Source organism: Cervus canadensis, chromosome 9 (assembly GCF_019320065.1).
Source record: "Cervus canadensis isolate Bull #8, Minnesota chromosome 9, ASM1932006v1, whole genome shotgun sequence".
Lineage (NCBI taxonomy): Eukaryota > Metazoa > Chordata > Mammalia > Artiodactyla > Cervidae > Cervus > Cervus canadensis.
Genome location: NC_057394.1, coordinates 64,977,138 through 64,995,686, shown reverse-complemented (window position 1 = coordinate 64,995,686; position 18,549 = coordinate 64,977,138). Strand labels below are relative to the sequence as shown.

The 18,549-nt window shown below is 39.1% G+C and overlaps 1 protein-coding gene across 3 annotated transcripts in view; it reads right to left on the bottom strand.

The window, feature by feature from the left end:
- Positions 1 to 18,549, bottom strand: part of LRCH1 (leucine rich repeats and calponin homology domain containing 1) — a 210,725-nt gene that overhangs the window by 94,290 nt on the left and 97,886 nt on the right. For all 3 annotated transcript variants that reach the window (XM_043478199.1, XM_043478197.1, XM_043478198.1), the window contains exon 2: positions 11,756 to 11,900. In XM_043478199.1, coding sequence (XP_043334134.1) covers positions 11,756 to 11,900 — 145 coding nt within the window. The remainder of the gene's footprint in view (positions 1 to 11,755; positions 11,901 to 18,549) is intronic.

Below are 18,549 nucleotides of genomic sequence, written 5' to 3'. Positions count from 1 at the left end.
TCACTGTCTTCAAGTTATTTTACAACTCTGTGTTTGTAGAAATGATCATAGTGCAAATCATTTCTGTTCATAGAAATATAGATGAATCATGATGAGTGCAGAGGAGCTGCAACTGACTTCTGCCCTCTGGATACTGACCAGCTTTGTAACTATTTGTCAATTCATTTCAGCAAGTCCACGTGTGTGTGTGTGTGTGTGTGTGTGTGTGTGTGTGTGTGTGTGTGTGTGTGTGTGTGTGTGTGTGTGTGTGTGTGTGTGTGTGTGTGTGTGTGCACTGAATTTTCCTTCAAACAAAATATAACATTCAATCAGTTCTCCATCAATTAGTGGGTTAAATAGAATCTTTCACAGATGTACATTTTACATTTGTAAGAGAGTTATGATTTTCTTTTTTTAAAGAATTATCTTTAACAGGTGATTAGTTTTAACGAGAGGAACTCTGGTGGTGTTTCACCAATAAAATCTCAGTACAGACAATTCAATTTAAAGACACAGCTGCCACAGACTTTTGGTCAAGGTGATTCTTTTCCTCATTATGTAATACAGAGCTCTCAGAAACTGAAAATATTCCCCCCACCCCACTCCAGATAAAGTTGAGTCTTAATAAGGAGCTGAGAAGGAAGCAATCTTAAACCTGACTACTAGTGATGATGCACTTTTCATCCTGTGCACTTTTAAGTACTTGTTTCTCAAAGTGAATTGCCTATTTTAATTAATCATTAATAATAAATACATACATATTTAAAATGCGCTAAATAAAGAATAAATCAGCCTGGGTGGTAGCTCTGTGAACACACTGTATGCTTTAGTGTTTCCCAGGGCCTTTCTCTTCTCTACTCATATTTCATCTTACCGTTCAACACATCCAGTCCATACAGATTCCTTGGCCTCTGAACAAGACATCATGAAGGCACACGCTTTTTAACCTCATCCTTTTTTAGGCATGAGGTCAGTTCCTAAAGGGTTCTCTAGGTGACACAGCATTCTGCTAAATCAGTGTTTAGAAACAGATGTTCTGAAAAGCACTTTCTAGGAGATGCTCATACACAAACCTCGCCAAAGAAGGGGGCTTCCCTCTAGCTAAGTTGGTAAAGAATCTGCCTGCAGTGCAGGAGACCTGGGTTCGATCCCTTGAAGAAGGAAATGGCAAACTACTCCAGTATCCTTGCCTGGGAAATCCCATGGACAGAGGAGCCTGGTGGGCTGCAGTCCATGGGGCTGCAAAGAGTCGGGCACAACTGAGTGACTAACACTTTCATTTTCACCAAAGAAGGAAGAAGAGTTCTGATAGCACAATACATGGACTTTTTTTAAGTAGGCGTACCTATTATCATCCAACAGAAGCTTTTCCATAGAATATACTTTTAGGAAATGGTGGCGGCTCAGTGCTAACGAATCCACCTGCCAATGGAAGAGACACGGATTGGATCCCTGGGTCTGAAAGATCTCCTGGAGTAGGAAATTGCAACCCATTCCAGTTTTCTTGCCTAGAAACTCCCATGGAGAGAAAAGAGTGGCCAACTTCAGTCCACAGGGTCGCAACGAGTCTGACACAACTCAGGAACTAAACAACCACCACCTTCTACTTATACCCTAATGGAGCTAATGGCATTCACTGTGGTTGGAAATAAGTAACTTCTTTTCTCCTAGGGAATTTGGCAGGCAGATTTTCTCTGGTTCTCTTATTCTCTTTTTATGAACAGAAAGACTACTCAGTAGAATGGATCAATTTTCTTATATCATTTTCCCATCCCTTTCTGCGCAGGTTTGCCAGTTGCCAAATGGAATTTCAGAAAAACATTGCCTGATTTCAGGAGGATAAGGTAGATAAGCTGAGATTAAAAGATAACACAATTCCACATGATCCAACTCTCAAAATGACCCAAATCTTCTAGCTATTCGGATCTCACTGTTCAGAGAAGATCATCTCATAGCATCTGTTCTGACAATCCACCTGCTCCAGACTATAAAGGTATTCCAAGAAATGACAGAGGACGAAACAAAGCCTTACAGAATAAACTGCTCCCTTCATCATGAGTCCTCCTGAACCCTAAGCACCCAATCCCTCAACTCTTTCTAGATAAAGAACTACAGAATACATATTTATTCTTGACTTTATTTCTCATCCCTGAAAAAAATGTCATTTGAGACTATTACATACGCTGAAACTCTTGGCTACGTTATTTTATCAACATTTCTCCTTCCTAAATTCTCAGAGCACAAGCATTTCTTTCAGAAATAGGGTAATATTTTTAACATTGTATTCTGCAATGTTCTAGCCACTATAGCATATGTTTTATTACTTTTGAACATAAAGTGATGCATTTAGATCTGGATTGGGAAGTCAAGGAAACCAATACTGTGTCTCTTTTTCTCAAAAACAACTTTTACAAAAACTTTATTTGTCCAGTTACTGTAATTGTTACTACAAGCAAGTAAGAACGCAAAGAGAACCAAGTGAAACCCTGGGTTGGCCACTAGACCTCCAGACTGCAGTCAGGACCTACTTCCTTAAAACCCTAATTTCAGGGAAGAAGGTATGGAGGATGCTGACAAGATTTAAAAAAAGGTGGGGGGAGAGGGGGCAGAGTTCAACAAAGACAAGATTGAAGATTAGGAAGTCAAACTGTCACAAACTTCAATTTAAAGCCAAAAGGAATAAAGCTAGTTCTCATCAAGTTTTATAAAAAAAAAAAAAAAAACTCAAAGAAATCCAGTACCACAGAGTCCTCCATAAATGAACGAGTTGCATTCCAAAAGTGCATTCCTAAGTCCAATTTGTTCATAAGACCAATAAAGTTAGCCTGGGTACCCAATTAACACAATTGGCTATATGGTACTCATTGTAATAGGCTTGCAATACCTTTCACATAAATAATACACAAGAAACAAGCACAAAAAGAGAACATTTTTCACCTTACAGCACAGTGCCTTGAAAAGTACAGTAGCAGAGTACAATAGCTGGCATACAGGGGCTGGCATCGAGTAAACGGGAAAGAAGAGTTAGGGCTAGAGGAGGGGGGGAGGTGGGAGACGGTAGAGTACTATGCACTCTATACAATACAGGACACAAAACCGCAACCGTCCGCAGAGGACGCACACACAGGACAATGGACACCAGACACACAAACAGACTTCTGTGGCTGAACATGTGAACGCGAGTTCCTACACCGGAAAGTTCGTAACTTGAAGTTTTGCATGTAGGGAACTTACGGTATCAATTCGCTTTTAGGCAACCAACAAAGTATACCACTGGACGAAGAAGAGAGTGCATAAGAGCTCGCTAATGAGTCAAAGGCACAGCTCTTATGCCATGCATCTCAATCACTGAGGCTCTTTTCCACTAAGGAATCTCATGGCACTACCATTTTCCCTGCTTTCACAGTGTTACCGCACTTCCACTCAATGTTAAAGGCATACTCATGCTTTAAAAATATTACCCAAATATAAACAAATGAGAACTAATAAAGAGACTAAAAATGTGAAAGAGAGAATGAGAGGTCTAACATATAACCAATAGGGAGTACATAAAAAAGACAGAAGTAATAGAGAAATAGAGGAAGGTGCAGTATTAAAAAAGGTAATAACTTTTTTCTTTTTTTTTTAGAATTGATGAAAGACATGAATCTTTAGACTTAGGAAGCAAAATTAAGTGTGCAGTCAGATAAATCAAAATAATATATCCCTGTACATATCATAGCATGAAGTGCAGAAACACCAAAGACAAAGATATGAGAAGAAATCAAATGCAAAAATATAGAAGATTTTCTACAAACTTAAAACATAGTCAAACAGAGGCCAGAAAATCTAATATCTTTGAAACACAATAGAAAAGAGCTGTCAACTTAAAACTTTGTACTAGTACAAATGAAAATTTTGTACAAATAGTTGAATCTTAAAAATGAGTAAAGAAAGTCATTTCAGAAAAAGACTGCACTTACTCTCACGGAACGCACTACTGAAGAATGCATGTTATAAAAGAGTAAACCCCTAAAATAAGTGAGATGCAAAAGCAGCAGTTAGTTACACTTAGTGGATTTACTAGAATCCAGTCCACAACACTTAGTATACATTCTTTCCAAGTTCATGAGGAATATTTACAAAATTAAATGGGCTATGCATGGGCTATAGAGCAAATATCAACCAACCTAAAGAAACAATGTCAAACAAAACATCCCCCAAATGTAATGCAATTAAAAATCAATTTTTAAAAGACAACTATTAAAATCTATTCTATAGAAAACTCATGGGTCAAAAATGAAACACGGGAAATCAGAAATGATTTAGGAGTGATTTTTTAAAATAGTATATGTCAAAACTTCTAGGAATCACCTAAACTTTAGTGCTAAAACACTTAAAACAGAGAAACCTATGACCTTAAATGCTCCTATGAGAAAAGAACAATAACTAGAAACTCCATAAATTAAAAAAAGACTAAGGCTATTAGAAAGTAGACCAAAAGAAATATGACAGTATCAGAAATTCATGGAAAAGAAAATATCAATAGAGTTGGTCATTGAAATTTTAAAACATACACCAAAAAGAAACTTCTGAAAAAAAATTAAGGGAAAAAGAAAGGCACAAATTTATAGGCATTAAGATTTTTTAAAGCATGGATATGGTAGCATGAATATTTTTAATTTCCTTATTTAAATATTTAGGTTGGCCTACTGGAAAATTCTCTAACTATGTTTTAATTTATAAACTATGTTTACGATTCTGAAATGGTCCAAAGGGCATGGAATGCAGCAGAGCACAGTTAAACAAGATGACAACGGGGAAAGTGCTGAGCAAATAGGAAAGGCCACTACTTAATTTTGTAAATACGCTTCCCTAATTCCCGCTATTCTTATTTATGAAATAATGTGTTTTAGGGATACATCACTTTCCTATTTTCTATCTCAAGTGAAGAGTTGTTGAAGGGCTCAAATATGACAGTGTAACAGCTCAATCATATTTAGCTATTAAGAAGTGATGGGGTGGAAGTGATGATGATGACAATGCTAAAAGTTTTTCCAGACTTCCACACCTCCTTTCACGTGTTTACATTCTGTTTTTCTTCCTTTTCCTCTCTTCATCTATGACACTTGTTATAAGACTTGGTAAACTGTAATGTTCTTGGAGGAACTGTAAGCTTGTTGTTGATGAAATGGCAATGTTTCAAAGAGCTTTCGTCCATCTGATGAGAAATAGAAATGTAATTTGCAGCATGTTCATTTGGGGCTTGCAGAAAAAATGTTGAGAATGAACATAAACAAGAAAATTTATACAGTGCATTGGGAGTGAGAGTTCATCCTATTTTCAGAAAGCAAATCTGCAGCACAAAGATCTTAAAGATTTTATTAAGATTAGAAGCAGAACTGAAAACAAACCCAACAAATTCTGACAGCAGTCTAGCTATCATAAGCCATAATGCCCCTTTTGTGTTCCTCTGTTCTTTTTTTTTAATATAAACACTGATCTAAAACCACGTCTCTGATCAGGTGATATGTAGAATGGAAAAATCCCTTTTGGAAGTCTTGCCAAGTTTAGACTATATTAAAAGGAATGGAGTCTGATAAGAAATACCTATTATGAACATATTCACATTTAATAAAGCCCTTTAACTACCAATGCTAATAACTTTCCCGGCACAATAATTTATAAATATGAACTAAAATTTTTAAGGGCTGTTGCCTGAAGGTTCCACCTTAAAAACAAATGCCCAGTAAGCACATTAGAAAAGGCAAGGCTTAAACCCGAAGTTGCTGTTCCTGCAATGGGTGACTCTGATGACCACTTTCTACTCCAGCAGTCTATGGAAAATATTTTCAAATTTTAAGATACTTCCAAATTCCAACATGGTTCATTTTATTTTGGTGCCTTCCTGCTGATCAGTCATTTCACAAAGCACAACCTAGTTACCAAAGGCCAGTTCCAAATACACACACAGACACACACAGACACACACACACATACACACACACACACACATACATACACACACACACACCTAAATGTTCTCCTTTCCCCTTTGAACCAGATATGATTTTCATAAAAGAAAGAGCAATACAAGTCTGAATGAGAAAAACTCCTCTTATCTTCATAAAAGAAAGAGTGATACAAGCTTGAATGAGCAAAACTCCTCTCCTTTTTCCAGTTTAAGAAGACATCATGCATTTTCTCTGTTTCTAGAAAAACAAAAATACTATCCTATAATTGAGAGTTTCTTCAGAAAGGTCAATGCAAGGAGAAGCTGTTATTTCTCAGGGATAAAATTAAGATTCTTAGAAACAATGAAATTAGTTTTTGTTCATAACAAAAATTATAAAATCTATGCTTTCTAAGGCAAACCTAGCATGCAGGCTGCTTCCCCCACGTCCTTCAAATGGAGAGCTACAGTCTGAGGATTAAAGATTATTCTCCAAATGAGCCCCCAAAGGAATGTGGGGAGACAGGTTATATACAGCCATCAGGAAATTGGCTCTTTCTGCACATTGCTTAGCAGCCAAAAAGGATGCCAGGCTTCAGAAAAAGCGGCCAAAAAAGATTCCTTGTATGGTGTGATAACATTCTGCTCAAGAGGCGGCCCCCTTCTTTACAGGCAATGCCTAAGATGCTGGCAGAGAAAGGGGCTTCTAATGAATAAACCAGCTCCTGGCTCTGTGCGTTTCACCCCAGAAAAGTAAAACCACTGACCAAGAGTTCTGGAAACACTATGATCAAATGCTGTGGAGAACGTGCCTTTGGGGGCAGCTTCTGTTCCCCCAAATCTCTGAGATGAAACTTTGAGGCTAAGCTCCCTCTTCTTAGTTTCATTCACAACACCCAGACACTTGCCAAAAGCCTCTCTGCTCTGTTTTTTTCTAAAGAATTTCTAAGGTACATTTTCTTCATAAGTCTCATCAACAACAAACTCTTCAACTGCTTAAAATAGATTTTACACTTTGTGAGGTCTTCCCATGAAACCCAGGTTCAAAGTGTTTGTTCCGATATAGGAACAAGTCTTGCTTAATCACTTATATTGTTCTTGGCCACATTTATTGGATTAAGACACTTTTTAACAGGAAAAGACACAGTGGCACATATATTAAATCAACACAACCTTTTGCTGTAAACACCAAGAAGGAAAGATTAAAAGCCCAGTTTCTTCAAACACACACTACATAAACAGCAATAAATGAATGTTTTCCACAAACAGGACATTTCTACGGCGAGAGCAAAAATAGGAAACACTGAAGTGTTTTTAACTGTGTTTTACAATAAAGGTTTTCTTTCCATGTACTAATTAAACCCATCTCTAGTCTAAGATGGGAATTGGGTTGCCGGCACCAAACAGCCATTTGACATTTAAAGATAATGTCACTGAGAGACCCTACCAGCCAAGAAGCTACAGACGCAGTGACACACCGCCAACCATCACCTCTATTGTCATCATCACCAACACCATCAAATATTTATGGCTGTTTACTTGGCTGGAATATGCAATGCATCCCAGAGGGTGTCATCAATTTTGAATGGTTCCCATACATTCAAAGTGGCTTCACAGGACATGTCTCTTGTTTTGGAACACACAAAATCAACAATTTTTCCATGTGATTTATTTTAAAAAAGAAAACAATTAAAAATACAGTGAGACCATGTTTAATGTTAATCATAGAAACATGAAATCTGTGGAATTTGAAAAGCAGCTTCTCTGCACTATTTTCTTGAGCAGCTCTTTCTTCCTAGTTAATAAAAATAAGAGAAAAAATCCTAAGTGTACCATGGAAAAGAAAGTGTTTGGGGTTATTTATTGATACAGTCTGCTGAATTTGCCTATCCGTTAAAGCTATTTCAGATCATGCTATATCTGACCCAGTCTACATTGTGCACTCAAAAGTAATTTACAGTATTTTCTTAATTTTCTGAAATGGATACTGACTTCCCCAACACATCTAAATTACAGTTTAGATTAAATGCTTGATTTGATTAAATGCTTCCATCTAGAATATATCTTTTCAGATGCTGTATGATACCACTTATATGTGGAATCTAAAACTAGTGAACATAATGAAGAAGAAACAGATTCACAGATATGGAGAACAAACGAGTGGTTATCAGTGGAAGAGGGAATAGGGGAGGGGCAATACAAGAATAGAAGATTAAGAGGTACCAACTATTGGGTTGGCCAAAAAGCTCATTCAGGCTCTTCTGCACCATCTTACGGGGAAACCCAAACGAACTTCTTGGCCAACCCAATATTACGTATAAAATAAATAAGCATGACTTCCCTAGTGGTCCAGTGGTTGAGACTCCAAGCTCCCAATGCAGGGGCGTGGGTTCAATCCCTAGTCAAGAAACTATACCTCACATGCCTAAGAACCCCATGGCAACAAAGATCCCGTATGCTGCAACTAAGACCCAGCACAGCCAAATAAACAAATTTTTAAAAATAAAATAAAAAAGCTGTGAGGATATATTGTACCACACAGGAAATATAACCAATATTTTATAATAACTATAAATGGAGCATAACCTTTAAAAATTGTGTCTCACTATGTTGTACACATGTACATCTAATACTGTACATCAACTATACTTCAACTAAAAAATAATCACTCAATTAGATGGACTGTTAAAAAAGAGCTTTTTTCACTGGCATAATATTCAACTTGTAATTATCACACACACACACAAACCTGGACTGAAAGGGGATCAGCAGCTCCCCCACAAAGCAGTACTTTTTGCAGCATCCTGAGCTCCTTGCCTCTTTTCCTAGCAAGTAGATTGGCAGCTTCTCTCTGAAGGCCAGGAGTCAATAGAATTCTACCACGCCTCTTCACCACACCCATTCATTTTATTTTGTTGACTTAAGTTTTCATGAGAAAGACACGGAAAGGCCACAGTGCCCAACCCTGGTTGTTGTGAAGGGGACATCTGTCATGATCACAGACAAGCACAACATTCTAAATTCCTTCTGGTTACCAGCTGCCTTCAGAGTCGGGGTGGTGGGGGTTGGGAGTGGAGATGGTAGCTTGAAGACAGGCAGAACTCACACAGACAACACTACTATCATGGGATGTTATTACTCAACATCTCTTAGAAGACTTACAATTTACTAGATGCCATTGGCATTTTCTAGATATTACTGTATTACACATTTATAAACAGATGTGACAGCCACCCACGATTTCACAAGCTACAAATAAACCATTTAGGCAAATTTAACATTCTACCTCAAATCACTCCCACAAAGAAAAGCTCAGCTCCAAGGGTCTTATTCCTAGAATTTGCATTTCAAAAATCTAATAATCAAACAAGAGTTAAAGGCCTTATAAATAAATAGAAAAGATGACCATCTCCTGCTCACATTAAAAATTGCTCTAGGTTGCTATTTTAGGTTATATTCTTAAAGTAAATGTGATAGAAGTCACTAAAGATAATCACATATGTATATATAGCACCAGACTTTCAAAGATTTTAGAGGAGACACATACATTTTTCATATACCTTGACATATTAAGAGTATCTCTGAAAAGTAAGAGATATATTTTTCTTAATTTCCTCCATTTATTTATCAATTCCTTTGAAGAGTTATGATTCAACACTAGAGAATATGTCTTAAAAGATGGTAATATTAAAGTAGGAAATGTGAGCAAAGAAAACCAAAACAAAACAAAAATGACCTATATAAATGATTCCTGGGTTGGAAAGATCCCCTGGAAGGAAATGGCAACTCACTTCAGTATTCTCGCCTGGAGAATCCCATGGACAGAGGAGCCTGGCAGGCTACAGTCTATGGGGTTGCAAGAGTCAGACACAACTTAGTGACTAAACCACCACCATATAAATGGGACCAAAATTAGAGAAATTAAATCAAATGAGAAATGAAACCATTACAAGAAGAAAATAAAGTTTAAAAAGTTGGGGGCTTAATGACCCCTTTATTTCATTCCTTTCTTTTACCTAGAAATACATCACAAAACTCTGTTTACAATATGCCAAACACAACTTCAACCATTAACAGTTCCAATAAATTCTCTCTGTTCTTAACTGAAAGACTCCTGAGATTCATATTCCAATATAGTCTTTCTACCATCTGAGAACAGTAACATTATTCTACCTTCAACTAGCCTCAACATAAAAACCATCCTATCAAAAATAATTTTATTACTGCTTTTAAAGCAAAATATAAACGCTGAGATTAGATTCCCTAGTATTTGTAGAATTTTATAGTTTATATCATGCCAGAAGAAATATGTCATCTATACCCCAAGGTTTCCCAGTGTATATATATATTTAATACAAAGTTAAATCTATTTACTTGTTGCAAGCAGGTTGCTGGAGGTGAAAGTATCAGGAGTAGGTAAGTAACATAAACACCCCAACTACATATGCTCCTGGGCTATTTCACCTATGTGGGCTGGGACTAGAAGACAGATGTTTTAGGGAGATAAGCCATATCTATAGACATCACTATGCTGGCTCCATCAGGCAATTCCAGGTAATTAATATTCTGCTGCAGCAGAAACGGCATAGATGGTTATGACACAAGGAAACTCAAATGAACTAGAAACCTGGAAAAAATGAAAGTTGACTCTGTTCAGCCTCTAGTAGTAATAATAATAATAGCCTACATCTTATTTACCAGAAATGAAATAAAGGCCACTTAAAAACATGACTAAGATTTATTTTTCACTCCCAAGGGAAAAGATATACAGTCCTAATGAAATGCAAAGGAAACCCATTTTTGACAACAAAGAAAGCTGCAGAAGACTTCTATCAGTGGTAAACCAAACCAAACAAACAAACAAAACCCTAAAATATAAATGACATTTTTGGCTACATAAATTAACACTATACCTGGTTTACTGGGAATCTTGCACTTTGCAGGCTGGCATATTTGTTACACAGCACAAACCCTGCTAGTCAGGTGCTATCCTTTGCACAGTAAGATCATGCAACTGACAAGAGGGATATCTATTCAGGCTTGAACTCTGCAACTTTGTTTTAATAGTAGAGACAGATTTGATAAAACAGCTCCCCCCCTCTCCTGACATCCCAGATGTGAGTCAGGATTTAAGTATCCAGGAGTCAAAAACCAGGCCAGAAAAGCTGACAGTCCCAGCAGCAAAAGTCTAAAAGCCAGGCCTTAAAACTCTTAGTTTTCTTAACTTCAGGGCTATCAGCACATTAATAGGTTACACCGTGTTGTGCTTAATCAGAGTCAATACAGACCACTGACCCAGACTCAGCAAACACTGGCCTAACTCAATGGGCTAAAGACAGCAAAGTCGTATCTTGCTAGAGTGGCTCAGTGCTCCTCCTCAACTTTCTCCAGTGACCTACGGTGAACAGGTTCATTCAATTCTGGGTGGCAAATCCCCGTGGTTCCAATAACCTCCAAAACCAGGAAGGCCCTAATTTGCCTCAACCATCAATCCTTTCTCACTTCCTTCAGCCCTCCTCCTCCTCCAAAATCTACGTCAATATCTGAAGAAAATAGACCAACAACCTTCCAAGTATCAAACAGACAAAAAGTATAAATGATCCTGCATCAATTATCTTAAGAAGCCAAAACATCTTGCCCTATTGACACTGAGAAGCCGAGCACCAAAAACAATATTAACGGCACTGCAAGCGTATTATAAAAGAGATATCTTCAATAATCTTCATGTGATTTATTTCAAAGTGTGATCAGAAAAGATCAGAGAGAAAAAAAACTGACAGAGATGCAAGCAATCTTTTTTTTTTTTTTTAATTAAATTTGATTACCTAAAAGGTGTCAACCTACCTTAAGTTTAAGTAAGTCAGCATCTGTAGATTAATGATGGCCTCCGGAATGACTCTGATACAATTATGATACAGATTAAGAATTTCCAGTGATACAAAATGGCACAATTCCATTGGAACTTCAACCAGTCTGTTTTTAGATAAATCTAAGAGAAAAGGAAAGAATATTTTGTCAATCTTCAACATAATCCAACACAATCTTTTCAACTATCAATACCTTTTCTTTAACACATTTTAAAATAAATATTATAATCTAAATTTAGATCAACATTATTTTTTGTACCACTGTTACTACAAAGTTGTGATTCCCATTTCTAGCATTATAGCCCAATTCATATGGAAAAACAAAAATACTACTTAAACAGTTTTAGATCTCTACATCAGTTTGTAAATTCAGGCCAGGTATAGGGTAACTGAATCAATATTTACTTTTTTCTCCATCTGAAAATGGTTTCTCACCCAGATGAGTATGTAAATCAAATCCTTTAATATATCTGAATACACATGTTTGCCTTAATATTTAAACTATTTAATTCAATTTTGCATTCATAACATATTGTCTCTCAGAACATGTCTTTTATACCTTTTCCAAACAAACACATAGTAGATTCTAAACAAATATTTCATTCACTAGAATTACTGAGTACCTACAATGTACTAGAAAGATAACTCTCTTGTCTGTTAAGGATGGATGCCGTGTCTGCTACATGATCTGCAGTAAAACTGGCTCCCTTGGCCAAAGACGGTAACAACGGGGACTTCTCTGGTGGTCCCCTAGCTGAGACTCTGCGCTCCCAATGCAGGGGGGCCCGGGTTCCAGCCCTGGTCAGCGAACGAGATCCCACATGCCGCAACTAAGAGTTTACATGCTGAACTAAGACTCCATGAAGCCAAATAAATAAATGAATAAAGAAAATTTTTAAATAAAGAGTAATAATGGTCTACACAGTAATATAAACATACAATTGACAGTATCACCATCTCGACAATAAAAATACGGAATCGTCCTTAACGTCCAAATCTAGGAGTGGTGTACACGACTGTAAAACGCCATAGAGCACTGAATACAAAAAAGAGCTGCCACTCTTGAAAACAGTAACTCAGCAACAACAAATCACCTCGCCCTTAGTTAGGCAGGACTTAATCAGTATGAACTGAAGATGTTCAGTAATATTTCAGATTTACTGAAGGAATCTCACTACATGGTGTGTGTACTCATGAAACACAAAACAAAAATCTACCTCCCCAACTGACCTTCCAGTAGACAAACACATAAATAAACAAAAGCAGGTTAGATGCCTTCAGAGGAAGAAATCTGGGAAAATTTTAAGGGACAACTCTGATCGTATTTAAACCATTTCAAACCATGTGATAGGAAGGAAAGTTTTCAAATTCTTATTTAAATAGTAACATGATATTGATACCATCATCTAACAAAAAAGTACACAACAAGGAAACTACATATGAATCTCCTTTCTAAATATATGTGTGAATCTAAATTTAAAATGAGTCAACAAAATTAAAGACTTACCTAAAAAGAGTAACATACTAGGATCAAGTGGGATTCATTCTAGAAATATAAGTATTTTCTAAATTAAACATGTCATCAAATAAAGACTGAAACATGAAATAGTATATGATCATCTCTTAACTTCTTTCCTTCCTTTCTCCTATGATTCACATTACAATAAACATCTTTTAAGGTCTCTGAGAGTTTCAATAGGAAAGTCACATGCAAAACTATTAGCTGTCCAGGATCTGGCCTACAGGGTCACCCTAATCCTTTAACTGAGCTATTCTGGATTTTTCCAATTCTTTCTTTTGAGAGTATTATTGATTATAAATAAAGTTATAAGGTGTTGACAGTGGGCACATGAATGCCCAGCCTACAATGAACAGACCAAATGAACAGACCTCCGTGTCCACTGAGTTAGTGAGAATTTACCTATGTAACATGCCCTTATCATCCTGGGTCTGGGTTCCAGTTTCTGCATTAATAGGGAAGAAATAACAAAACCTCCACGGAGCTTAGACTCTTTCAATCCCTATAGAGAAAAAGTTGCCTAGCTTAAATTAAAACAAAACTGAAATACAGAAAAACCACAAGTTTTCCTTTCCTATTTGTTTAGATTCACTATCCAGATGATAAATTATTGATGGATTCATCAACATTTACTAAGTACATGGCTTCTGCAGAAAAGAAAAACACAGAGGACTACTTTTTTTAAAGTTCATAATTTGATAGATAAAAGGAGGCAAGCCCTCAACCATAAGGTAAAAGGTTCTAATTGGGCTTAAAAAAAAAAAAAGATATAAAGAGGTAAAATCCGGGCGGATTTGTTATCACCCCTTGAGCACTCCCACTGAGCCAGACACCATATCTGGAGCTTTGAGTCTAGTAACTCATTTACACCAATGCAAGGAGCACCACCAACCTACAGATGAGGAAACTAGGCTCGGAAAGCTTCTGTGACTTGCCCAAAGCCACAGGAATCAGTAACCATATTCACACCTAAGTATGTCTAACTCCAAGGCTGACCGAGTTCCCCACAAGGGCCCACCCTTTCTCCTTGGAGTAATGGCCAGATCATGTATCCCACAGCTAGATTATTAGGAAGATATGGCCATTAAATCTTCACTGCATTTTTATTTGTCCAAAATACAGTAAAAATCAAGTCAACATGTTCTGTGTAAAAACCCAGAGGACAAGAAAGTTAGAAACATTACGTTCAAAAAAGAAAGTACTGAAAACAATGTCATCTGATGGACTAAATTCCAGAAGTGGTTAAAGGAAACTCGGTAAGTAGAAACTGGCTTAAATTGCCAATTATCCTAATCTTACATAAATACTCTGTTTCACTGAAGAGTTTAGAATGAGTTTTCAAATACATCACTTACTTTTTCCTACTTGGGTCTGAATATCATCTAATTCTCAACTAACTTTCTTATTGGAAGAAAGAGGAACAACAACAAAAAAAAAGAAACAGGTTTGCTTTCCTATGATTTACCGAGGCTCCTGAAGACATTATTTTGTACCCTTGGGCACCCACTAACTCACCATGGGAAAGATGCCCAGAAAGGCTGGGAAAGTCAGTCTGGATTAAGACATTTTGACTTTGATAATCCAGAGTAGGTAATCCGATTATAAACAATGGGGGAAAATGTCATACAAATTTGTTAAAAAATTTTCCTCTCAGCTGAAAGCAAAGAAATAAAATATGGTCTGATCCCTCTTTAAAAACAAAACAAAGAACCAAAACCAAACAAACAAAAACAAAACACACAAGAAGGAAGAAGAGAAAGAAATCTAGGATTTAGCTGTAATTAAAGTCGTGAGCAGACAGTTCAGGGTGCCCACACAGACGTGCATGTCTCTAACTGGGACTCTTACAGGGCAGATCCTTGCTGGAGGCAGAGAGAAACTAACCAGGAGTCGGGCAGTTGTAGTAATAATTACAGACAGACGGGAAGAATAAGACTTCACAGGTAACAGGCAAGTGTTAAGAACGCAATTTGTATCTTTATTTTGAAATACAACCCAAACCACCTTGGGCAAATGAATCAGGCGCTGTGAGAAGTCCAGTAAGTTCTGAATGACAGAAATATGTCAGTTCTTAAACTCGAGATAAACAGGGATGAAGAATCTGTGTTTATTTTTCTTGTGTGCTGCTCTAACTCTGTTATAAATACATGGAGCTATGAATGAAGCCACTTACGAAATCTTTTCCTAAATAGAAATCTTCCTAGTATTTTTCAACCACGTTAGTATACTGGGATCACTTAGAAGGCTTTTAAAAATCCTGAAGCCTGGGGTCCATGGCCAGAAGTATCAGGGTGTGATTCGGGCATCCCTGGATGGCTAGCTGATCTCCACTATCCCTTTATTTTCAGACTTTATTTTCTTGGGTTCCAAAATCACTGAAGATGGTGACTGCAGCCATGAAATTAAAAGACACTTGCTCCTTGGAAGACAAGCTATAAAAAACCTAGACAGCGTAATAAAAAGCAGAGACATTACTTTTCCAACAAAGGTCCGTCTAGTCAAAGCTATAGTTTTTCCAGTAGTCATGTATGGATGTGAGAGCTGGACCATAAAGAAAGCTGAGCACCGAAGAACTGATGCTTTTGAACTGTGGAGTTGGAGAAGACTTTTGAGAGTCCCTTGGACTGCAAGGAGATCAAACCAGTCCATCCCAAAGGAAATCAACTCTGAATATTCATTGGAAGGACTGATGCTGAAGCTGAAGCTCCAATACTCTGGCGACCTGATGCAAAGAGCCGACCCATTAGAAAAGACCCTGACTCTAGGAAAGACTTCCCAGGTGGCTCAGAGGGTAAAGCACCTGACTACAATGTGGGAGACCCAGGTTCGATCCCTGTGTTGGGAAGATCCTCTAGAGAAGGAAATGGCAACCTACTCCAGTACTCTTGCCTGGAAAATCCCATGGTTGGAGGAACATGGTAGGCCACAGTCCATGGGGTTGCAAAGAGTCGGACATGACTGAGTGACTTCACTTTTCACTTTCACGGAAAGATTGAAGGCAGAGGCGACGACAGAGGATGAGATGGTTGGATGGCATCACTGAGTCGATGGACATGAGTTTGAGCAAGCTCCGGGAGATGGTGAAGGACAGGGAAGCCTGGCGTGCTACAGTCCATGGGGTCGCAAAGAGTCAGACACAACTGAACGACTGAACAACAATCCGGAGGGAAACCAGGTGCTCCACCTTCTCAGCTTCCTAGCTAAACCAAGGCCCACCAACAGGTGGCGCTCTCCTAGGGGCAAGCAGTTGGTCTGGGAAGAGTCTGATTTAGACAACAGTCTTGGGAAAGAAAACCGCACCAATTCAGCTTGATTCCAGCTCAACTAGCTCCAGATACGATTGGAGCAACAAAAATCCGATCTGCAATGGAGTTTTACATATCATCAGTTGGCTATGATCACAGAAAATCAGGTTTTTTTCCCTTGTTGAGTCTTCACCATCACCTAGGAAAGCAAGTGCGGTGATCACTCCCCACTGCGTGTGGATACTGAGGCCCAGAGAGGTTATGTAATTTGCCTCAGGACACAGAGCTAGTAAGTAGCAGAGGCAAGAACTACACCAGCGGGCAGGACACCAAAGGCCGGTTCTCAAACATCGCTGATTCAGCCTCGCAGGACTGCAGTTAGGGAAGGTCAGTTGTTCTTGTGGGGAATCTCTAATTTTAAAAATAATAATAAAAACAGATCCATTTTTTTCTTTAAAAAAAGAAATTCATTTCTGATACCTGGTGAGGAGGCATGAAGTGATGTCAAAGCTCTGGACTAGCAGTAAGTGGTCTTTGACCAGGTCCTAATATCTTCTCCAGTGAGATGAGCCTGTGTCATCAGGGCCTGGTTGCCCATCGCGAGCCGGATTCAGCCCATCCTTGCTGGAAACCGGCCCAGGGGCCTCGCCTTGCCCTGGGGAGCGGGGTCGACTGCAGCTCTGGGCAAACAGCCGGGGCAGCAAACCGGAACCCCAGAACCATGTCCTCCCCGCGTCCGCTTCTTAATTGAAGCGTTCACATCAGAGCAGGGCAGCCAGAAATAAAACAATAAGTTTCGCCCTGGCCAAAACAAGCTCTGCGAAACCCTAAAATAAAGTAGCCGAATGAATAAAAATAAGCAGAGGAGCGTAGGAAAACAGTCAATGGAATCTGGTGTGCAGTCAGCACCCTCGGAGGCACGGTGTTGTTTTTGTATAAAAAAAGAAAAGTGCTGCCTTGGGAGGGGCTGGATGGCCCCCCCACACACGCCGGCCGCACCCCTCCAACAACAACATCCTGAGTTATCAGCCACCACGGCCACGAGCAGAAGGCTGACAGACCAGGACAGCTGGGAACCTCATTTGCAACGTCTGTGCTTTCTGGTCTGAAGGAAAGGCCTGTTGGAGTCCAATCATGCCCACGTCCAGAAAAACCAAATGATCCATCTTTTAAGCTGGAGAGTAAATACGTGAGCATGGCTTCTTCCCAGGCGGCGCTAGTGGTAAAGAATCTGCCTGCCAATGCAGGAGACGCAAGAGACATGAGTTTGATCCCTGGGTTGGGATGATCCCCTGGAGAAGGGAGTGGGCAACCCACTCCAGAATTCTTGCCTGGAAAATGCCAGGGGCAGAGGAGCCTGGCGGGTTACAGTCCATGGGGGTCGCAAGGAGTCGGGCACGGCTGACAGACTGAACACAAGCAACGGGAAGGGAAGTTTAATTCTGGCACATTAGCACCTATCATGATGCCTCAACAACTGGGGGAGTGTGTGTCCTTCACACATCAATCTAACTCCCTGACCCACAGACAAGCATACGGGGCCCACTGTCTTCCTAATACTGAAGGGACCCTCTGGGCCAGGCCATCTTCACCCTCTTGCTCAGCCCCTCGCTGGGTCCACAGTTCAGAGACAATCCTTGGATGGAAGGATAGTCTGGGGCCACTTGCCCTGTCTGGACAATCTGTATCCATTCTCCCCTAGGCAGGCAGGGGTCTCTCTAGAAGAATCTCAGCTATATCCTTCTCTAAAGAACCAGTGCACAATGTCCCAGGGGTCTAATCACGCCTCCCTCCCCACTCCAGCACAGACACCCCACCCGGCCCCACGATTCAGCACCCACAGCCCACTCCCCAGACTCCTGCACACTTGGGAGTGCTCTGGAGTAAGACCTGCTGCAGGCAGTGAAGCAGAGTCCATGGGCTGCCTCGTCCTTGACTCTGGAGATGAGACCACATGTCACCTCCAGGGTTAAACAGGCAGAACTAGTAAACGGATTCATGGAAGTT